The sequence below is a fragment of the Hipposideros armiger genome, unplaced genomic scaffold, assembly GCF_001890085.2.
Source record: "Hipposideros armiger isolate ML-2016 unplaced genomic scaffold, ASM189008v1 scaffold_34, whole genome shotgun sequence".
Lineage (NCBI taxonomy): Eukaryota > Metazoa > Chordata > Mammalia > Chiroptera > Hipposideridae > Hipposideros > Hipposideros armiger.
This window is the reverse complement of record NW_017731384.1, coordinates 1,629,277-1,654,119: the sequence shown is the minus strand read 5'-3', so window position 1 is coordinate 1,654,119 and position 24,843 is coordinate 1,629,277. Positions and strand designations below refer to the sequence as shown.

The following is a 24,843-nucleotide window of genomic DNA, read 5'->3' as shown; positions in this document are numbered from 1 at the left end:
CTGATGCTGTTGGTGCTGATCCACAGGCCAAACATTAAGACTCACCAATCTAGATGATCTCCAAAGTTCCTTCAAATTTTGAAAATTGTGAAATTGAATAATTTAACAAAAAGTCCTGAAAGTAAGTTATTTACATTTGATTTGAACATTCATTAGAACTGGATATTTGTATCAGCCTTGTGATGAAAGGACATTCACATGCAAACCCACGCAACTGGTACAAAAAATTTTTTTTTGTTTGAAAAATATTGATATAATATTTGTTAAGAGACATACGTTTAAGCTTCCCCTTCCTTTTTTTCATGAGGTGGGGAAGGAATTGTTCAGAAACAACAACAACAAACATACAAGCGATCCACAAATGATTCTGACCTTTCCCTTTTCCCAGACAGCTTGTATTTAATATATCCTCAACCATTATAGTCATAGACTGCCTACATAGCAAATTTTTAGTCTAGATTTCTATTATAATGAGTTTTACTTTAGTTTGCACATTGATGTAGCAGTTTCATTCCTCTTGCTTTTAAACATCTTATTTTATCAAACCGAGCTATGAGCTTTAGAAAACATGGTGGAGAATCAGTGTTACATTTCTACTCTCATAACACAACATAGTCAACAGAAATTTGGTTAGAGCTATTTTCTATTTTGCTCTTAACAAAGGATATATAGAATTGTTTGTAATAATACCCATAATAAAACCTTTTATTACTGTACCAATTAAATTACAATAGGTTAGACCATGTTCCCTGAAATGTAAACAGACAGTAAATTAACAAATTTATAAATTTTCAATACTGATTCCTTTTAAGAAATGAATTAACAAAAAGCCAACAAAAGATAATAAATCTTTTATTGAGCTACCTAAATGAGAAAAAAATTTAGTTCAGATGAGAGAAACAACTTAAATATTAAAGGAGAAATATAAATAGCTTTCCCAATTTTATTTCCTATTTTATAATTGGTAGACATGTAACAGAGGGTTACTTTAAGGGAAATAGAAGGTGTTGACTACAATTTATTTTTTCAATGGAAATTGTTACCATAACAACAGGTAGAGTACTGTTGATACAATGCTAACTCTCTTGCTCTTAGTTGTTGCTGTGTGTTTCTATGCAAAGGTGTACTTTAGACTTAGTAGCTTTATCACATCTTTTTATATGAGGGTTCAAAATTATTTATACCCTTGGTAATAAAGACCCCTTTAAAGTTCTGTATGTCTAACTGTGAGCATATACTAATGGCATAAGATAAGTAATATACACAATATGCTACACGCTGCTAAGTTAAACAATGATTGAGCACTAATGATCTAAAACTGTTCAGTTTTTTACTCATTTAATCCTCACAATAACCCTATGAAGTGATACTATTATTATCTCTCTTTATGAGAAAACCGAGAAAAAGAGAGGTTAAACTACTTGCCCAAAGACCTGGTGTCAGTCAGGATTCAAATCCAGGCAGTCTGGCTCCAGAGTCCACAAACATGTTACATAGCCTTTATGTAAACCATATTGCTAACTAATTTAATACTTATATTTCTAACAAATGCTAAAATGGAAAGGTCCACTCTGCACTGAATGTATAACTTTACTATAATTCTGAGCATCCCATCATAACAGTATGACAATATACTTTATTATTACTTAATGGAAGGGAGTGCTTTTAAATTAAACAAAGGGGGAAATTACACATTTATCAATTGTTTTAATTTAAACATTAAAACCAGTTTCTACTGGAATATAAATTCATACTGAAATGCTCCTGAACATGAAGATTTACTATATCAGTGTTACAGAGGGAAGTCAACACCATACCCACTTCTGTTGACAGCAAGTGTTTTCTAAATCCAAGCATGCTTTAACCCTTCTGATCAGAGCTTTAACTACTCTCTGTTCATGTTAAACACTTAACCTAAGAAGTAAAGGTAAAAACAGTTTCTCTTTTCATCAAAGGAAAAATTGGAAAAGTAAATAAAGGTACAGAAAGAGATAAATAGGGTCTTTCATTTGCCAATAAGTGACATCATCATCAATTTATACTGAGTACTGACTACGTACTAGCGGCTGTTGTAAGCATTTTACCTTGTAAAGACTCATTTAATCCCTATGGGAGTTGTGATACCTATTTTGTAGAAGAGGAAACTGACACACAGAGAGGCTATATAACATATGCAATACCACGAAGTGGCAGAATCTGAACTACTATATCATTATTACAGGTGTTAATGTAACAGTCATCTTGCCTAGCTTCAGCTATGTTAAAATTATAAAGAGAAATTTATTGGAGTGGTGATGTTAAATGGAGAGAAACTTACTTTATCTTCAAAAATCTTCAAGAGATCTATATGTGACTATAAATCACAGACACCAAAAAACAACAACAACAAACAAAACCAGCTAGAACTGTAAAAAAATATTTGGCTGTGAATTTCTCATTAGATAATTCCACTTCCATTCCCATCTGTTTTATGTACTCAACCCCCCCCCCCCCGCTTTTAAAGAAACAGAATACAATTTGCCTAATGAGGGCCACTGCAGCTAAGAGTTCAGGAAAGTAATAAGCAGAAAGAATCTCATAAGAACAACAGATTCATGGTCCTGTATGAATTTGTATTCACTAATGTCTATGTTAATTTGAAATATTCAATGTGAATATTTGATTAAATATTCTTTAAATCCCTCTCAAACCTCAGGCTCCATAGTAGTTATCCACCTTGTTACTCCCAATATCTTGCAGACTGTTCCTTATTAATCTCATCTGTCTTTTTATGGGTTTCCTATTCCTTAAGGTTTATTTCTTGTCCCCTGAGAATGTGTACTGAGGTTAAAGACCTAAGTTGGAATCCTGATCTCTTACGCCTAATTTGCTTAATGATTAACCTGATTAGGTCTTGTTTTCTTATAAGACCAGGACCATAATAATTCAAACTGCTACTGAAAAGATCAAATGAGTTGAAGTGAAATGCCTGCTAAAGGCTCACGAGTGCTATTTATTCCCCACCTTTTCTGCTTATTTGTTCTATTCTCATTCTTAAGAGATTTTTATCTACTCTTAAAGATTTAACTACTCCATGTATTTAACTTCCAATCTTATATTTTAAAATCTTCTTTTTAAAGTGTTGAAACCACAATTCCACTGTAATATCCTACTATCATCTTGAACTCAATGTGCCTCATTTTCTCAAAACCATCTGTCCTAATCTCTGTTCTTATTAATGAGGCCATCAATTCCCATTCTAAAAATCTTGGAATCATCTTTGACAGATCTTCCATATTCCTGGAATCTGTAACTGGTTGGTCACCAATGTACTTATTTCTCAAAATCTTTTTTCTCCTTGTACCTTTTCCACTGCAACCATCTCAGTATACCATTGCCCCAAAGACCTCCTCAGTCCAGTCCCCATTTTCTCTTCCACAGCAGCCTTTATGTTCTAGACAAACTGATGTATTTCCATTTGAATGCATCCTGTCCTCTTGCTTCAAGGTTTTACTCAAGTCACCTAATTTATCATTTCACTTTCTGATCCACATGGTAAATATAATCTTTTTTCCCATTAAAAAAAATACTGTTCCTCAACATATTAAACCACAATTTATCTGGGGTATTTGAGCAAAATGTAACTTTTCCATAATCTTATGAAGTGCCAAGATGATTGCTGTCATACTTTGCTCTGCAGTTATCCATTCTTCTTTCCTTCTAAGTGACATAACTTCCTTTAGTCACTTATTTCCCTATGTGTGTTCATTGGAACACTTGTTGCACATGATTTTGTAGGAGTTGTGTAAGGAAAATAAGGGTCTATTGACAAATAAGTTTTAGAGATGCTAGATTAAACAGTTAAATGGGTTTCTTTATTGTAGGACTTCTCACAGCTTTAAAAATGCTAAATTTGGGCCAGCCGAGTGGTGCGATGGTTAAGAGTTGGCTTGGGACGCCAGCTCCAAGCAGCAGTGCCCTGGTTCAGATCCCACATTAGGGCCAGTGACGCTGTGCCCTCTACAGCTAAGATGGTGAACAACAGCTCAGCCTGGAGCTGGGGTGCCTTGAGTCACCCGCGACGGTATAGGCTGCAGTAGAGCTGCAGTGGGCTGCCGTGAGCTACCGTGAGTGGCCGGTAGCCGGTGTGAGCTGCCAAGAGCCGCCTTGAGTGGCCATCCAGGGCCGGGCGATCGATCTGCCTCACCCGGGAAGAGCGCAATGATAACACCAGCGTGGGCCAGTGAAGCGATGTCCTCTACAACTAGACCAAAGAACAACAGGACAGCAACTTGTCTGCTCCCCTTCCCCGATTCCCCAATAAAATCTTTTTTTGAAAAAGCTAAATTATTAGTTTCTCCATCATCATTCTTATTTATTTATGACATGAAAGTATTCCTTTCTCATCCCACTACAGCTTGACCTAACCCCATACTACTACACACTCTTTTGAACTGGGTAAGCCTTCTACCTTTAATTAGATTCATTTTTCATTCATGCCTCTCAATTCTCAATCTATTTCTCCAGAGAAATATATATTTCTTTTATTTCAGGATCTTTACTTCCTAAAAATGACACCCAGACCAAGAGAGCTATGTACTATATCTTAAACTTGGGAATTCATACAGATAGGTAGTAGTATATTGGGGTATGCATATTTATAAGAGAAAATATGGCATATTTTCCTAAAGAGGTTTTCTTGAAGTTTCTTTGGAAACATTTTTATAATAAAAAATATAGAATATAGGCTATTTTAAAAGAAAAAATGTAAGCCTTTCAAAAGATTTCCAGGTTTGCTTTTGGGTGCCCCTTTAGGCTCTATCCCACACCGCTTTGGTATGTATTCAAACTCCTCTGTCCTAAAGATATTCCCAAGGAAAAGTCCAAGAACCACTGAAGCAGGCCAGTGGAGAGGAAGGGTAGAGAATTATTACCTAGAGAATGTTTCCTTTGTGATAAGTGCTACACTAGATCCTTTACATATATTATCGTTCTTAATGCCTACAATGACACTACAATAAGGCATTATTTCATTAATCTTACAGAAAAGAAACTTTGGAGAGGTTAACATGAACGAAGCTGCAAAGCTTACAAGTGGTTAAAATGTTTTACTATAGAATGTTGGATCAACAAATAAGACATATTTATCATAGAAATATTATGACTGATTCTCATTAGAAAAAATAATTAGAAATCACTCTTTTAAAATAATTTATCACTGATGTGAGACTTTCAGTCTTAATGTAGATCCTGATAGAAAGGAGGCACCTATTTCCTAATAAAAGCTTATTAGTAGTACTAACAAATTTTTAGATATTCAGAAGTGTTATTAGGATGACATGTTTATATTTTAGTTAATGGAAACTAGGGAAGAAACTAAAGCCTTCTATATTTATAAATTTTATGTATTATTTACTCACTAGCACATTTATTCTAAAATAAAAGCAATGCCTACTATGAACTAAGATTTTACCCAGTTGTCTGTTATATGAATAATATTGAGAAGACTTCAAAGGATTTCAGAGAATAAATCTGAAGATGTCAAAGTATTTTGAAATTGAGGGGTTAAATTATAAGTCCAAAGCATGATGCTTATTTTTTTTACAGAACATTACCAGTTAAATTTGCAATTTGAATCTTTACATACTGAAATAAGCCAGATGGTTCTTCCTTTAAGAAAACCTAGTATAGTATATGATATACAGATTCACCAAATCAACTTACTGCAGAGTCTCTCAAAATGGGGAATCTTCATTAGGGATTTTAAATTAGACAAATTACAAACAAACAAATATGCTTATATACACAGGAATACATCCATTGGGCAAGGCCCCCAAAATAAAAAATATCACAGGATGAGCCCCAAGGAAGATTACTTTAAAATGAATAAATCTATTATTAAAAATATAACCCTTATTTAAAAGTGCTCAAATCTATCTTTGTTACTATTAATAAGAATTATGATTTCAGAGGTCATGGAAAACAAAATCATTTGCATACATACATTTGTGAGGACTACTCGAAAAAGTGTTAACTTATAACATACAGTTATTAAATATACATAAATTTAAAAATTTATATTTTCTTTCATGGCAATGGTTAAAATGTGAATATTCAATTTATTTAATCTATTACTTACATGCTTTCAAATAAAAGTAAAATCTTTTCATTAATAGCAGATAATGGTAAGTATAAGTGATTAGTACTTTCATTATCCTTTAATATATTAATTCTCCCTGTTTAATAGTTTCTTAAATATTAGGCAAAGTCATATGCACACATCTATAGGCAAAAATCTCAAAAATAGAAGGAATAAAAATCAAAATGCAATAACAAAGTCTCCCCCACCCCAATTTAGTAAATTAAGGGAACCAGTTATGCCCCTAAACCGTATCTTCTCTGAACAAAATGCATTTAAGAAGGACAACTCAGTAAGATAAATAACTGAAAGAATGAGCCCAGATAAAATGCCTTTTTCTTTTGTGAGGTAGCTGAAGATCAGTCTGAATATTTTAATTTTGAAAAACTAAGTTCCTACTTTTAGTACATTTCTAAGTTACCATGGTTAGCTGCAGAACTGAAGAGAAATTAAAAGCCAGAAAATGGACACAAGTCTTTTGAGAAATTTCTATAAATTCTATTTATCTTAAATTGATAATTACTAAATGGTCTAAAAATACAAGAAAGGAAAATTTCTAATTTATCTTTCTCAACTGGGAAAACACAATATAAATCAACAAAACTAGCAAATAATGTCATGTTTAAAAAATCTATTAAAATTATGCAAGAACACTCAATTGTAAGCACTCCAGTTAATGAAATAAAGATGTGATGTATTAAAAAAGCATGCTTATAAAATTCTAGGTTTCCATACTCGTATTTTTTTTAAATGTACTTTACTTATAAGGATACTGCAGTAGGAAGCAGAAATCTATTCTGGAATCACAGTCTAACAAAAAAAGCAATCTGACCTTCACATTTACATTAAAAAACTGAGTTGACAGCTTTCTTCACATTGAAGTATTTTTTAAAATATGAAACTATTTTTAAAGATTCATAAATACACACATATAAAGTAAAAAAATCCACAATTAAAAATTAAATAAATGTGCCTAATGACATTCTTTAATGGCTTCTCTGAAAACTAAGTGTCAAATTCTCTTAGGTTGCGTTTCTTTTTCTACAAAGCTCAAAGTAGGCCTTATAGCTCAGAAATCCACGTAACACACAAACACTTGACTCATTATACTCACAGGCTTCAGTTTTTCTTCCACATTAGTCAGTATTATATAGTGTTTTCTCCTGAAACTCTGAAAGGCTTCTTCTTATTCACTGATCCTGTTGTTTCAGATCTGACACCTCAGTAATGAGCCACACTTTATCTTCTTCAGCGATCAAGTTCACTGCCCAGAACTTGCTGTACGTTACAGGTGATACCTCTTACAGGAAATGTTGATTATGGTCCCAAAGCACAAGTGATGTTCCCAAAGGATCTTCAAACCCCTAACAACATCACCTGCTTCGTTTCGTATCCAGAGATGCAATGTGGTACTTGTTTTGAACAGCTAATGATTTCAAGTCGGATTACATGGACGAGTTCTTTTCATTAGGTTGCCTGACATAAGCTTATCCTCAGAATACTGCAGCAAATATAGATTGTATGATTCCCTCAGGAAAAGGAATATTTTTATACAATTTTTCTCTGTGGCGCAGTTTAGTTTACCCTTCTGTTAGAGCAAACTGCTGGAAGAACTGGTTCTGAGGTTTCTAATGGCGCAGCGTTAACATAGTGAATGATTCACGGATGTTCTTAACATTCAGGAGTTACACGGAAGGCTAGCAATGCAGCCCAGGTCCAGGGCTGATGAATGGTGCAGTGCTGCTGTTGTCATGGCAACCGAGGGGTGGGGAAAAGCAGCACCATATAAGGAGCTGTGACATGGATTCTGGGAACGATTTATATTAAAAAACTGTAAGCTCCTCATGCCTTAAAGCTATAAACTTCTCTCTTACTGATTCCTCCCCAGATTTCTCTCTTCCAAATTCCTAAGTCAGAGCTGTGTGAATGAACATAGACTGCAAAATACAGTAACTGAGTAGTCACTAACAAAAACCCCTGCACATTAAGGCTAACTAAAAAGATTAATAATACTTTAGCAAGCTATTAATGTGCCTGTGTTATCTTCATAATTTATTGGGTTAAATGGTAAAATTAGACAGTGATAAGTAAGGAACTGTCTAGAATGTAAGACAGCAGAAAATTTATTTTTAAATACTTAGAGATATTAAACACATGATTAAATGCCTTTCATTCAGATGGTAGCATCAGACACACCAAAATTGCAGAACCATCAGTTGATTTACTAATATAGTAGCAATGGTATCCATTTCAAAGACAGGCATACTACCTCCTACTATTCCTTCTAGATGAAAACAGGTTCAAGACAGTAACTTTCCTGAAAATGCGCACAGCCTTCACTCACAAGTAACACTCATTCCTTGTGTTTAATCACTGGTGAGACAGGGTTGGTTCCATCCCAAGCTTCTGAAGGCCTTTCCTGAGTGGGCTTGGAGAACCTTTCTGTTGTCATAGTTTCTCCTCACCTCCCAGGAACCCAGAAGAGTCCCTTCTCTTCCAGTGGACAGCAGGATAGCTTCAAAAAAGAATCACGGGATACGGGGAAGCTAGGGAAAGTGTCAATGCATGGATTTAGCAGTGGGAATGGAACTCTCTCTGCAGTATTCTAGACATTGACTCTGAACTGGCTTGTACAAAAAAAATTTTTCAATAGGCTTCTGAAGCATGGTCCATGGGTGCTATTCATCTATTTAGACAGGGCAATTCTATATGAAACTGTTCAATATCATATCAGTGTATGTTTCTTTCCTCTCACCACACATATTTAATAAAATGTTCTGATACAAAGTAAAGCAAAACAATTAGGTAAATTTATCATATTGTTCTCTTAAGTGGGCAGCACTGTCACTATAATAATAATTCTGGCATAATTATGTATTTGTTAGTCATAAGTTTATGATATATTAATCTCAATATATAATGATAATCTCAATAAAATGTGAATAAAAAGGACTGCAATGTCGTAGGAAGGATATGTACTTGACTAGTCTTCTGATTGTATTTGTAATAATGTCTCACTTGCTTATGAGAAATAACCCAGGGTAAATCACTTAACTCCAACCCTCAAATTCATCACCAGTAAACTACGGATAATAACATATTTTCTAAAGCAATTGTGGAAATAAAATAAAATAATGTAAAGGCTTGAAATTCTAAAAATCTGTTATTTAAAAATACCTACTTAAGCAAAATAGCAAAGATAAAAAGGAGAAATGGATTTCAATATAACTCAACAGACAGAACATGGCCGGAAAGAGTAAATATTTTTTCAAGCTACTTTTTATGTTTGATTGAATATTAGGACTCATCACATTGCATATATTTGTTGCAAGGAGCTATTTCATGTTAGAATTATAGTAAGCAGATGCTGTGGCCTAGTGTTAAGAAATTATTTCACATAATCATGTAAAAGTAATTCTACTGCACCAATGTGACTTATAAATGTCTTTGAAAAATGATAACTAGGAGATAAAGAAGTATAAACAATTTCTAAAGAACATGCAAAGTGTGAAATTTGTTTCAAATGATGTTTTTATTTCACCTAACTAGAAAATTGTGGGGCAAAACCTAAAAATAGGCATTTATGTTAGATATGAAAATTCCCTGGACAGCACACCTCAGCTCTCTACTTCCTTGATAGTGTAATCTCTTCTATCTAGTAAACTTTTTAAATGAAATATTGTCCTGCTCCAATGCTTATTTCTGAGGGAAATTCTCTTTAGTTGTGACTTGTAGAATACTAATAACTCAACAACTTAAAAAAAGAGGGCAAGTTCACCTCTCCCCAAAGTCAAGTTCAGCTGATCCATGCATTAGATGGATTCCAGAATAATTTTGTAAAAAATTCAAACTTGGATGCATTTTTTTCCCATTGGCTTACATTTTCATGCTGTGTATGCTCTGTACAAGCTGACTGGGGTGAGACATGGCTAATGTACTTTAAAAGACAAAAGTATATATATAGGTTTGGTTTTGTGTTTTTGAAAAGTTGGGTTGAACTTAAGATATGGGAAGAGAGAGATTTAAGGGCTAAACTATTCCCATGGCTACTAATTTTTAACTCCCTTATGATTAATTTAGGTAAAACATTTTAAAACTTAAGTTTTATATTCTTTTTATTTTCATTCTTTTTCCAGTCTTTCCTCTTTATGAGCTTTCTCTAAGGAGTAATTATCAGTGCTAAACTCTACAGTGCTTAAAGGTAGGGTAACACTAAGGAGGAGGTGAATGCATGAAATCACTCTTCTCACAGAAGTAAAAAAGTGTCAGTGCAAACTTTGGCCAGATTTCTAATGTAGGATTTTTTCCTTCCTAGGAATGGTTACTGCTCCCAAATCAGGACTTCAATTTGCAACAGTAATGACTAATAGAGAAGAGAAAAAAAAATATATTCTAAAATAAGAATTCATCTGGTGGGTCAATAAAAGAGTAAGATAAACTGGCAGGGTTGGACATACTCAGCAGCAGTATTTCTGTTTAATGAACACCATGAATGATATTTAAGGGATTTCTGAGGATAATTTTCATTATACACAGCTTTTACTTGATATGTTGACTTTATTACCTAATCCCTGAATAAAATTTCCCCAAATGTGTGATGCCACCTCTAAATTATAATCTCAACATTTGAAAAAGACCACTTAGCTGGCAGGTGGCTCTTTCAGAATGTCTTCATTGCTAAGTGGAACATAAAAGGGCATATTAAGCTACAAATATACACATCAAATCTCCTTTCTTTCACTTAAATCATTGAACAAATCTGAATTCATGAAGTTCACTAAATGATACAGATGTATATATAACTTAACTTTTTAAAATAATCACTTTCAGAAGCCAGAATTATAAACTTTATTTAGAAAAGGAAGGAAAAACATGGCTGTTCAACCAACGCTCGTATCTATCAGGACACTATTCATTATGTTGTCTAAATAAAACAGATCATTCATACACTTAGATGATTCCAAAATGGCCATATTTCTTTTTCTTTTTAAAATGCAACCAATGACATGAAAGAATAAATGACAATGAAGTGATGTATGAATTTAAAATAAAACTGTCCTTTGGAACACTCTGCCCTCTGGTGTTTAAAATGTTCACCTATGAGGGAGTATTCTGTCATGCCACATATTTATTACTCTTATGGGCTGAATATATCAATTAATTTGGGCACATAATTTTCTATGAGGAAAAAATATAGTATAGCATTATAATAAGTTCTATTATCAAAACAAAACATGAATATATATTCAGTGCTAAGCTTTATATAATCCCATACCATAATTTACTTCCTGTTTAGAGAGCCACTCAGAGGATTTCTTCTGAATCATAGATATTTACTTATTTGCCTTTCATGCTGCTTTGTGACTGAGGAGTATTTCTGATGGCCAATGTTTAATCTTTGCATTCAACATATGACACTTTGTGAACTGCTCACATTCCATAGCAGGTGGGCAGATATGCAAGTAGGGAAGACAAGGTCAATTAATTATAAAAATAAACTTCCTAGGAACTGTGGCATCAAATCATGGTGAGTTTTCCAGGAAAGGTCAAACAGGAAGCAAGGACAAAGAAGGTTTTTTTTCCTCTAACTTTCATGGTATTTACCATGTTTAAAACGGATACCTGACTCTTGGAACCACCACATACTAGCTGAAAAGGATTTAAGGGGTTCAGAACAGGCATCCCCAAAATGTGCTACTTTGGCATGTGGATTATTTTAAGCTGAAGGCAACTGAGACCCTGTGGGTTCAGAAGAAACTTCTGCCCTTCCCTTAACTACCTAGAAGAATCTAAATTGGGGACCTTGCCCTTAATGAGTTATTACCAGAAATAACTTTTTATGACCTATCTATGGGGCAGGACACACTTCTAACTACTGAATATCTGCTCTTATGGTCTGCAAATGACCTTTCTCCCCTCTGAAGCCCTAAAAATCTTACTTCAGGCTCAGGATGCCATATATAACCCACTTTACCCTTCTGTCTCTGAACCGCTCATGCATGTGGGGTCTCTCACTTAAGTATATGGGGTTCCCATATATAAGTATGTAATTAAATTTGGTTATTTTCTCTTATTTATCTGTCTCATGTAGATTTAATTAGACCAGACAAAAGAACCTAGAAGGGTCGATAAAAATTTCTTCTTCCCCCACAGGATATCATAGATTATTAACCAAATGATAGTTAACTTTTTCACCTGTTAGCATTTCTTTTATTATTTTTCCGCATATAGATTTTCATTTTGAAAGATTTTATGTATCAAATTTTTTATTTATTAATTTAAACAAAGAAATAATTATTAACTGGAGTTTCAAATAAATGAGTTGATCACAGTAAGGTGATATAATTTCATCTAAAGCAAAATAGGCTAGCCTATGCAATTTTATGACAAGTAAATGTATATTCTCTTTTAGCTTTTTTTAAATATTGAGATTATATTCAGGGTATAGCATTAAATGTTACAGAGCTTAATGGTGGTAAGGATAATGATATTTAAAAAGAAATTAACTGTCAAGTCATATGTTTGACACAATAAGTGCTAGGCACATAGGGAAACTCTCTCTACAAACATTTCTGTATTCCTCTCAGAACTATATTCTTTCTTACATATAAAGAACAAAAGGTCAAAAAGAGTTAATCTGTCCAGACATATGGTTTACAAATGGATGCATGTGAAATTCTGACATAGTTTATTTGACCTACTGGAAAGTCTGGACTCTTGACCAACCAGTATGGCACGATCTAAATCCAGTGTGTGTAAACATCACGAAAGCATTCTTTATTTAATAATACATGTTGACATTTAGATGCTCAAAAATATACACACTGACAAAGACTCTCTCCTTGACTAAACTTTGTCAGGCTCCCTCTAGCTCTCTTTTCCACTCTGCTTCATCCTTGGGCCTTATCCTCTGCAGCCTAGCCGAGCTGTAGCAACAATCTTGCTCAGTTTAGCGAGACTTCTTGATATCTGATCACCCTGGCCTTCGTTCAGCAAGAATTCTGTTCAATTGGTTTAGCAACAATCCCCCTACCCTTGATGTCTCCTCTTAGTAATTTTCCATTTACGGCTGCCCTCCCCACCTGTCTCCTTGGCTATAAATCCTTAGCTGTCTTTACTATATTCAGAATTGAGCCCAGTTCTATACTGAGGTCTCTATTTCCCTAATAGTTCCTGAGTAAAATCACTCTTTACCACTTTAATTACTGCCTGGCTCTGGTTTTAACAAGATTGACTCATGATAACTGAAATTATCATGATAACTGAATCAAATAATATAATATCCTTAACTTTTGGTTTGGAAAACTATACGGCCAGCAATGGGAGCCACTCCTATCCATGAGTGAACCTCGCAATTCACAATAGCATAATCTTCAACCCATAGAACTAGAGAATCTGAACTAGAAACAGTACCAAAATGAGGTCCAGATCTAGTTTAATTAGGACTATTATTCCAAAGAACTGAAAAGTCTTCATACACATTTGCTCATTTAGCCTTAAAATATTTGGTAAGATACTTTCTCCATATGGAAAATAAAATAGAAATATATGACTTAGAACTGATGGGAGCTTAGACTACCACACATGTTTACTATATGTTTTAATTTAATAAAATTCACTATAATGCATCTTGAATTCTAATATTTTTTCTAAAAATGCAAGATATTTACTCATGCTGCAATATCATGAGCACACTGAAATAAATCAGACTATGAGGACTGACAATCTCTAGGCTCTTTATATTTTCAAATTTGCTTTTCAATAATTTTCTCAAGACTGTTTCCATTTTATGCAAGATAAAAAAATATGCAAAACCCTGAAAAAAAAAAGTATGCAGGTAATGGGTAGAAGTGGATATAGTTACTTACAAGGAAATAAATTTCAGACTGTCCTAAAATATACAAGAAACTTTAAATAAACTATGCATAAAATTTAAAAAAAATGAGAAGAAAAGTAACATTCATTCAATGTTTATTACAGCTAGGTTGTATGTTAAAAAATCTTATTTAATCTTCACAACAACCCTATGCATTTCTTTCTAATAATATTCACTAAAGTATATCATGAATTCCAAAGTATCCAAGAATTGCAAGATAATTATTCTTATGGGAAGAACATATCATAAGGACACCAAAATATATCAGACTATGTAGATGAATATAATGTGTAGGCTTTTTTTTTAAGATTTTATTGGGGAATTGAGGGAGGGGAACAGCATTGAAGAATCAGGGAAAAGTTGCTGTCCTTTTGTTCTTCAGTGTAGTTGTGGAGGACGTTGCTTCACTGGCCCAAGTTGGCACCAGCATTGCACTCTTCCTGGGCGAGGCAGATCAGTCACTGGCTTCTGGATGGCTGCTCATGTTGGCTGCTGGCCGCTCACGCTGGCTGCTGGCTACACACGGTAGCCCATGGCAACCCACTGCAGCAGGGGTTGCAGCCTACACCGTCGCCGGCGACTCATGGCAGCCCAGCTCCAGGTTGAGCTGTTGTTCAGCATGTTAGCTGTAGAAGGCAGTATCACTGGCCCTCATATGTGGGATCCAAACCAGGGCCCTCTGGCATCCCAAGCCAACTCTTAACCAACGCGCCACTCAGTCGGCCCTGTATAGGCTTTTTAAAATGTCAAAATAGCTTTAAATGATTTTCCCAGGATGTCACAGAAACAAGTCAATGATTCCATTATATCCATGATGAAAATAATATTCTGGCTGTAGCTAGCATCTAAAATAATTAGGCTGCAGGGCCAGCTGTGTGGCACATTAGTTAAGAGTTGGCTTGGTGGGCTGGCCGAGTGGCTCAGTTGGTTAAGAGCTCGCTCAAGAGTTTGAGCTCCGAGCAACAGCGGTTTGATTCCCAGCCCGAGCTGAGCAGCCGCTGAGCTGCCAACAGGTGGCAGGATGGTTCAGCTTAAAGAAAAATAAAATAAAAAAAGAGTTGGCTTGGGAATGCTGACTCTGAGCAGCAGGGTTGCTAGTTCAGATCCCACATGACGGTCAGTGACGCTGAGGCCTCAACAGCTAAGATGGTGAACAACAGCTCGACCTGGAGCTGGGCTGCCATGAGTCGCTGGTGATGGCATAGACTGCAGTGGGCTGCCATGAGCTACCGTAAGTGGCTGGCAGCCAGCGTGAGTGGCCGGCAGCTAGCATGAGCTGCTGTGAGCCGCTGTCCAGTGGCCAGCGTCCAATTGCCTTACCAGGGAAGAACGCAATGATAATACCAACATGGGCCAGTGAAGCGATGTCCTCCACAACTAGACTGAAGAACAAAAAGGACAGCTACTTGTCTCTGCCCCTTCCCCCGATTCCCCAACGCTGTTCCCCTCTCCCAATTTCCCAATAAAAATCTAAAATTAAATTAAATTAAATTAAAAAATAAAATAAAATAATTAGGCTGCAGTGTGATCAGATTGGTTATTGTGACTTATTTACCATCTAAATTGGCTTATACATGGTCATTCCAATCTATTGGTAAATACTTCTTAAATCAGGCCAAAAATTTTTTTCCCAAAGACCAGATAACAATCCATGTGACATCAGCATTTGAAGGTTACTCCTCAGAAAAGTGGAGGGAGTTACTTATGACAGTTAAAAAAATTACTGGAAGGTTATCTTCCAAAGACTCAGAACTCATATTTGACATAGCTGCAAGTCACACAAATCCCTCCTAAAATTATAATCATTGTAACTAACACTTACTATTTACTCTATGTCAGACACTCTTATGAGCTTATATGTACCAACTCATCCAATTCTCTTAAAAGTCTTATGAGGTATATACGATTATTATCCTTATTTTAGAAACAAGGAAACTAAAGTGCAGAGACTTACAGCAAATTTGCTCAAGTTTGCACAATAAAGAAATGGCAGTCAGGGTTCCTTTTGTTATATTGCCTCATGAGATTTTGGATTTTAAAGTGGTAAAAAAAATCAAACACTATATATAAAATTGGTCACCCTCTCCCATTTTTGAGTTAAAGTTACTGTATCTCCACATCAACACCAAATGTATGCATGTATGTTTGTAAGTGTATATCATTTTAAAACACAAAGGGATTACTATTACTGATAAATAAATTTTCATTTTTACTATATAAACAATACTATATACTGGGGGTGCCAACAAAATGTATATAAGTGGACACTTTGGTCAACGTTGCTCAAGCAGTAGTTCGCCATAATCAGAAGTGTCTGGATGCTGATGGTAACCACTTTGAGCACCTCTTGTAATTGCAGAAGTCAAACGTGACTTGTATTTATCTTCTGTTATCGGTATATTGAGTATCACAATTTTAATAGTTTTTTCCTTTCTCAAAATGTATATACATTTTTTGGCACCCCTCTGTATACACAAACATACATTTCAGACTTGTTTAAATTTATTTATTAAGTAAACTCTTAGCAACAAAATCACTGTGTTAAGGATTATGTGCATTATTGCACCAATTTACACCCCTACCAATAGTGTCAATACTCAAAATTTAACTTTTACTAAACTTACAGTGTACATAATAGCCAAACACTGTAAATTAAGTAAGTGTTGAATGAATGATTATTTCCTAATTATCTATATTTTAAGAAGTATGCTGAAGAGCTTTATGATATTATGAACAAAAACACCTTGGAAAGAGCAATGAATAAGAATCTAGAGAACTATGACAATCCCATTACCAAAAATAACTGGGGCCAACAGTATGTTGTCTTTATATACTCTCTTCTACATCTCCCTAAATGCACAGCAATATCCAACTAAGTCAAGTTAACCTTGAGGTTTGCCTAACCTCTATGACTTCTAATTTCCCTTTATTGCTTAAACCATTTAGCTGTATCTTCTACAACTTGGAATAAAAAGGCCTTAATTGGGGCTGGCCGAGTGGCTCGGCTGGTTAAGAGCTCACTCAAGAGTTTGAGCTCTGAGCTAACTCAAGAGTTTGAGCTCTGAGCTAACGGCAGTTCGATGCCCTAGCTGAGCTGCCAACAGGTGGCAGGATGGCTCAGCTAAAAAAAAAAAAAAAAGGCCTTAATTGATTTATCAGAGGCCTTGGGTGAATTAGCTAAATTCTCTAAACCTCAATTTTTTTCATTGGTATAATGAAACAAATTTGGAATTTAAGGGCCTGGGTATTAACCTTGGCCTCTGACAGCTTCCTAGTTGTATTGTTTTGAGCAAGACATTTTACCTCTCTAAGACTTAATTTACTCATCTGTAATACGGAGATACACGTGAAGAACACATGAGCTAGTATGTGTATTCAAGTTACAGTAGGCATTCAAATAAGAATTATAATCATTATTACTATCATTCATTAAAAAGGATGACCTTTAAAACATGTAAAGTTTTAAAGTTCCAAACTGGTATCTGATGTTAAAAATAATTTAAAAAAACTTCTCACCAAATTTAAACAAATTTTATTAACAATAACAGCTAACACATTCTGAACACTTAATAGTTACCAAATGCAGTTTTAAGCAAGCATTAAACAATGAGATGGATTACAAACTCAAGCTGTATGACCACAGAGCCTGCTTCTCTCTTAACCACTTTCACTGCATTAACATGTTTTTGTATTGAATAGAGCGAGGTATGTATGTATATGTGTGTATGTGTGCATATATATATATATTTATTTATTTATTTAAAAAATATATATTTAATTATTGTGCATATAACTATTTAAAATATATATTTACTTAAATATGTGCATATATGTATGTTAATTTTAAAATATATATATTTATTTAACAATTAATGTTCAAGCTCCAAGTTATGTTTCTATTCTTGAGCAGGTCCTTCCTCATTCTCATTTGCTTAAGACTGAAAGTAAGTCAAAGTATTTGGAAATGGAATGAACCTACTTCTGCAAATGGGTCTTCATATATACCTGTGTGAAGGACTAAAATAAATATGCTAAGAGTACAAAGGTTATATAATAATGATGGGAAAAAGGTACTACTTCATTATATCTTACAAGATCAAACAAACAAAAAAAGATTGTTTCTTTCACCACTCTTTAACTTGTTGGAAGTTACAGATCTATTTAAAAATCAGGAAAACTTGTACAAGGTTAACAAACACAGGATACTCTAGTCCCTCATACTCCGGATTCTTTAATTTACACTTGCCAACAAGGTCTGATTAAAAGGTAAATCAGATCATATTACTTCCCATTTCAGCCTAATCCTACAGACTAGGTTCCTTACCATGACCCTAAAACTGGCTTCTGTCTACCTCTTCAACTATTTTCTAAAACCTTCCCCTCTGGCTAATTCTGCTGAAGCCACACTTGCTTTCTTTCAATTCCTTGAACATACCAATGATGCTTTCTGCTTCTGGGTGTTCCCTCTGCTTGGAAGGCTCTAATCCCAGATCTTCCAATGGTTGGCTTCTTTTTGTTACTGACACTTTAGTTCAAATATCTCCTCTGACTCTCTCTAACATTCCACAGAAAGAAATCCTACCTCCACCCCAGTCTCTATCCCATTTCCTACTTTATTACCTTCATAGTACTTGTCACTATCTAAAACAGAAGTGCCTTAGATTGCGAGTAACTTGGTTTGTGAGTGTTCCGCAAGACGAGCAAACATTTCTAATACATTTTAACTGGGTAAACGAGCGATGTCTTGCAATACGAGTAGTTTGCTTCTGGAACGAATTATGCTAGCAAACCAAGGTATTGCTGTATTTATTTATTGGTTATATCTTTATTATCAATCTCGCTCCCAACTGGAATATAAATAAATACCTTGAAGTCAGGAGCCTTAATTTAATTGTCTTTTCCACCACTCTTTTAATGTGTCTAGAACAGTGCCTGACATATTGTAGGCCCTAAACAAAATTATCTGCTGAATGATTAAGTAAAAAGCACAGAAGAATAACAAGCAAACTACCTTGACTACAGCGGAGACAACAGACTAATTAGAACATTAGAAAGAAAATAGAATAAGATGACTACTCTGGCTCTACTTAGTTTGGTTGGTAATATGAATACAAGGAATATAAGGCACTTGGGAGTTTAAATGCATGGAAACAGCTAAATTAGTTCATATAGCACTAATGGCCAGATGAAATGAATGCATTTTGTTAAGAACCACTCTCTGGAAGACATTTCCTTATGGTCAGTTAATCTTTCTCCATTCAACTTTCTTTTTACTTATTCATAACAAAATATAATTAGAAAAGGAAAGATAACTGATGAACAATCTAATAAGATTTTTAATTTAACTTTGAAAGTAATTTCATTCCATGTTAAACCAGAAAATTCTTATCATCTGCTTCAATTGGAAGATAATTGACCACAGAAAAATTTTCATGACATCCTCCTTCAGAACAGATTTCTTTCATTCAGAAACTTAAAAACGCATTCTCAATTTCTAAATTCTTAGGCCCTTGACAGTCTCTTCAACAAATAATATAAAACTATTGACAGGATACATATACTTCAAACACTGGAAAATTAAAACCGAATAGTTCATACATGTAATTAACCAAGTATACCTCTTATTACTGCTTCCCTATATCACCTCTGTGACATGTTATTGACTTTGTTAATAAACATATTTATCGTTTAATAAAGGTTGCCTATTTAAGTTGAAGATCAAACTGGGACAAGCAAATGGGATAGAAAAGTGTATCTCCAAAACCTCAGGCAATCGAGCTAACTTCTACAAGGAAAATGAACTTTTTTTGCTATTTCTTCCAAAATGTGTGGTAAAATGAAGCACACCACTTTACAGCCATCAGATTTGGTTATGTGTTATTTTCAATAATCAATAATACCTTAAACTGCAAGAAAAAGGGAAGATTTGTAAGCAATAAAATTTTATTCAAGCCCAATTAAGTAAAATTCATCCTATTTTTAGATATCAGAAGGAAATAAGTATTTCAGTAGTATGTTACTAAGCTATTTTACTAATTTTTATCTAATGACCCAAGAATCAAAGTAGATTTTAACTCAGTTATTTGAAGATACCTAAAAAACAATAAGCAATATGAGGCACGACTTATACTTTATGAAAGTATAGAATAAAGAAATTCTATTATTTTAATGAAAATTATAAACATTGTAAAAGCTTCATTCAAAATAGATGAAAGAATCTAAAAATTCCATTTTCCCCTCTCTCCTCTTATTTTCTTTAGAATTATCATATGATAATCAAACCTCCCTACTGTCTATCTAGTTCAATGCTAGACACATAGGAAATAGTCAATATATCCTTTGGGAATGACTTAATTTCTTGCTTCCATGCACTCATAGCCCATCAATACGAGTCAACTTACTGACATAGGATATATACTGATAATGTTAAAAGAAATCTGACACAGTGACCCATATTTTCACACAATAGTATCATTCAACATACTAAAATTTCTTCCCTGAAAAAGCTTAAAAGAACAAAAGTTCATTTAATAAAGACACAGTTTCACACCTAACAACTTGATCTAAATGGGGAATACATATTCTGAGATCATATTCAAGTCAGTGCAATCCACAACTTATGAATGATAGTAAGTATCCTAAGAAGTTTGAGGAATGTACAATGGAGATGAAAATATCTAAATCATCTTTTAAAAATAGATATAAAATATACAAATCAGGATTTCAAACAAAAATATTACTGACGGACCTTTGCTGAACTATGAAACTCTTATTATGCTAAAATTATAATACCTCCATCTGTTAATCTGACATGAACAAGCTGATAAATGGAATCAGAACAACAGTGTATTCTGGCAAAACTTGAAATTTCTTGAAAGCCTAGAAAAATATGTCCACAACAGATGGATCGTTTAGAAAATAAATACATCAATCTGTCAAACTGAGTACTATTCTAATTCCCTAAATTAAAATCAGTAGGAGCTCCAAGAGTCTGTGACATTAGGAAAGCCAAAAAGGAAAAAAATCTAAAGATGCACATAAACATATCTGATAAGACCTAAAGTGTCATACTGTTAGGTTTCCTGTTAAACATACTAAATTTAGGTAAAGTCCTTACCAGTTAACTTCTTCACAGGTTGGAGCCGAACACTGATAGACTGATGTGTGAGTAAGGGGGAGGATGGGAGAGAGCGAGACATGCCCTCCATAATCCGAATGTGCTGCATACCTTCACTCACTGGAAGTGGTGGGACGGCGTAGTCGGGCTCAAAAGCACAGTCGCTTTCTGTGGAGATGCCACCTGGTAGAAGAGGATGGAACAAAAGAGTTGGTGAGAAAAGATTCTTCCTTCTCTATTAAAATGTATCTTTTAGTATGATTCAGAACAGCATATACTGATATTGCTTTTCACTTTGAAAAGCCAAATAAGGTATCTTCAACACATACATTCATTTCTATACTTACTGGGTACTTAACTCCAGGTCTAGCAATAGGAAACTGAACATGGGTAAAATGGGTTCCTTTTTGTAAGGGTGTCACTGTCTCATGAATGATGTGGTCATATAAAAAATAATTATAGTACAATGCAGTAAGTGTTACAATTAGAGCAATAGTCTTCGATTTTTTTCCTGATAAGACAAATATGAAAAGAAGGTATTTACCTGCTTGACAATCCAACATGTGCAACTGCTAGTAGGCTCACTTTAACTATTTCTTACCCTGTCTCCTTCTCCAAGAAAGTATGTGAAAATACAAGTGGGTAAAACTGACATCATTATGTGATGATCTTTGAATCTGCGCTAACATTGTAAAAAGAGTAAATTATATGCTGTTTACTTCCACTTATATACTGTCAACTTCTAGTCCTCGTTATGGCAGATTATGTATTTCAAACCATCTTTTCTCTAAGAAAAACTAGAACTAAATATGTATATTTAAATCTTCCTGAAGGCACTGGAAAGTTAATGGCATGATGAAGAATTACAAGGAATAAACTAAAACCTGGCATTTTGGGCTAAAGAAGCTTTTGACAGTTTTACAGAGCTGGGAAGACCAAGATTGGAATGCAGGGAGAACCAAGTTGTGGAGGAGGACGTGGTAAAACACCAAGACTTTGGTTTGGAAACCCAAAGGGCTACACTCTAGGAATAAATATGAACTAAAACTTGACTAGCCTTTATAGAACTGAACCTCAAATGTCTACCACAAAATTAAGGCAATCCTGGATTGCTAGTACCTGCCAAAAATAAACATCAATCTTCTTAGAAGATGATAACATCACCATAAGTCTCAAATTATTTCCACAAATTTTCATACACAATATCTGGCCCTTAATTAAAAATAACAAAGAGATAAGATTACAGGAAAAAAGTAAATCAGAAAGACCATGCAGAAGAAAGAGTCTCACAGGGGATACAGATTATGGAACCACGAGGCACAAAATTTAAAGTAGTATGTTTAACATCAAAAGACTGAGATATTTAGGAATAAATATAACCAAGGAGGTGAAAGATCTGTACACTGAAAACTATAAGACATTGATGAAAGAAACTGAAGACACAAATAAATGGAAAGATATCCCGTGTTCATGCATTAGAATAATTATTATTTTTAAATGTCTATACTACCCAAAGTGATTTAAAGACTCAATGCAATTCCTATAAAAATTCCAATGTCATTTTTCACAGAAATAGAAAAAACCCTAAAACTAGAATGGCATCACAGAAGACCCTGAAATATTAAAGTAATCAAGTAATCTTGTGCAAGAAGGACAAAGCTGAAGGCATCACACTTCCTGCTTTCAAATATTTCAAAGCGATAGTAATCATAACTATTTGGTACTAGCATACAGATAAATAGCATACAAATAGACCAACGGAACAGAAGAGAGCATAGAAATAAACCCAGACATACACAGTCAACTAATAATCTTCGACTCGGGCACCAAGACTACACAATGGGAAAAGGACAGTCTCTTCAATAAATAGTGTTGGGAAAACTGGACAGCCACATGCAAAAGAAAGAAACTGGATCCTTATCTTACATCTTATACAAAAATCAACTGAAAATGGGTTAAAGATTTAAACATAAGACCTGAAGCCATAAAACTCCTTAAGGGGAGAAGCTCCTTGAAATTGGTCTTGGTAATGATTTTTGGGATTTGACATAAAAAATACAGGTAAAAAAAGCAAAAGTAAACAAGTGTGAGGCTATATCAAACTAAAAAGTTTCTACACAGCAAAGGAAACCATCAACAAAATGAAAAGGCAAGCTACGGAATGGGAGAAAATTATTGCAAATCATATATCCAATAAGGGGTTAATATCCAAATATATAAGAAACTCAATTCAATAGCAAAAAAACCCCATAAATAACATAATAAAAAATAAACAAAGGGCCTGAATAAACATTTTTCCAAAGACAACACACAAACGGTCAATAGCTATCTGAAAAGATGTTCAATATCACTCACTAATCATCAAGGAAATGCAAATCAAAACCACAATGAGATATCACCTCACACCTGTTAGGTCAGCTATTATCAAAAAGTCAAAAGATAAGAAGTGTTAGCGATGATGTGGAGAAAAGGGAACCCTTATACACTCTTGGTGGGAATGTAAATTGGTACAAGCATTATGGAAAACAATATGAAGACTTCCCCCAAAATTAAAAATAGAACTACCATATGAACCAGCATTCCTACTTTAACAAAAGGAAATAAAATTACTATCTCAAAGAGATATTTGCACTCCCATGCTCATTGCAGCATATTCACAGTAGCCACAATACAGAAACAACCTCAGTTTCCACTGGCTGGATAAAGAAAATGTGATTTTACACACACACACACACACACACACACACACACACACACTATTTAGCCTTAAAAAAGAAGGAAATCCTGCCACTTGTGACAATATGGATGAACCTGGAGGATATCATAGTAACTGAAATAAGCCAGATACAGAAAGACAAATACAATAATACCTTGGTTTGCGAGCATAATTCGTTCTGGAAACAAACCACTTGTATTGCAAGACATCATTCGTTTACCATGTTAAAATGTATTAGAAATGTTTGCTTGTCTTGTGGAACACTCGCAAACCAAGTTACTCGCAATCTAAGGTTTTACTGTACTACATAATTTCACATATATGTGGAATCTAAAAAAATAAAGTTGAACTCATAGTAACACAGAGGAGAATAGTGGTTACCAGGGAATAGGAGGTGAGGGAGAAGAAAGATGTGGTTCAAAGGGTACAAACCTTCAGTTATAGATGAATAAATTCCAGATCTTAGCAAATGAACATCTTAATTAGCTTGATTGTGGTAATCACTGCACTATGATTTATACATTTATCAAAACATCATGCTGTATACCTTAAATATATACAATTTGTATTTGTCATTCATCCCTCAATAAAGCTGGAGAAAAAAGGTGGGAAATTAAAAAAAAAGAAGATGAAGAAGAACATGGTCTTATGAGTGCATGAAATGATAATGTAGTTTAAACTGACAAGATGAAATCAAGTGTCTCATTTAAGGTTCCCAATTGTGTTACAGTTGTAATTTCATCATAGGTAATTCCAACTCATTTTAAAAATTGCTATAGCATATCATGTATTATTATAATTTAACCAATATTTTTTGTTAATGGCCATTTATGCAGTTCTTTCTCTAGTACTTCTATTGATCCCAGATACACAATTACTAGGTCAAAAGCGCTGAGAGTTTCTATTTAGAAATAGTGACCATGGGCTGGCTGAGTGGCGCGATGGTTAAGAACTGGCTTGGGACGCCAGAGGGTCCCAGTTCGGATCCCACATATGAGGGCCAGTGACACTGCCCT

The 24,843-nt window shown here is 34.4% G+C and overlaps 1 protein-coding gene across 11 annotated transcripts in view; it reads right to left on the bottom strand.

Annotated features, from left to right (window-relative positions):
• The window catches only part of TANC2 (tetratricopeptide repeat, ankyrin repeat and coiled-coil containing 2), a 302,761-nt gene that overhangs the window by 170,194 nt on the left and 107,724 nt on the right, over nt 1–24,843 (bottom strand). For 6 of the 11 annotated variants that reach the window (XM_019637800.1, XM_019637801.1, XM_019637798.1 and 3 more), the window contains exon 4: nt 21,112–21,294. In XM_019637800.1, the coding sequence (XP_019493345.1) occupies nt 21,112–21,294 (183 nt within the window). Of the gene's footprint in view, nt 1–7,232; nt 7,762–21,111; nt 21,295–24,843 lie in introns of those variants that run through there. The other 5 variants (XM_019637807.1, XM_019637804.1, XM_019637806.1 and 2 more) reach the window with 2 other exon arrangements.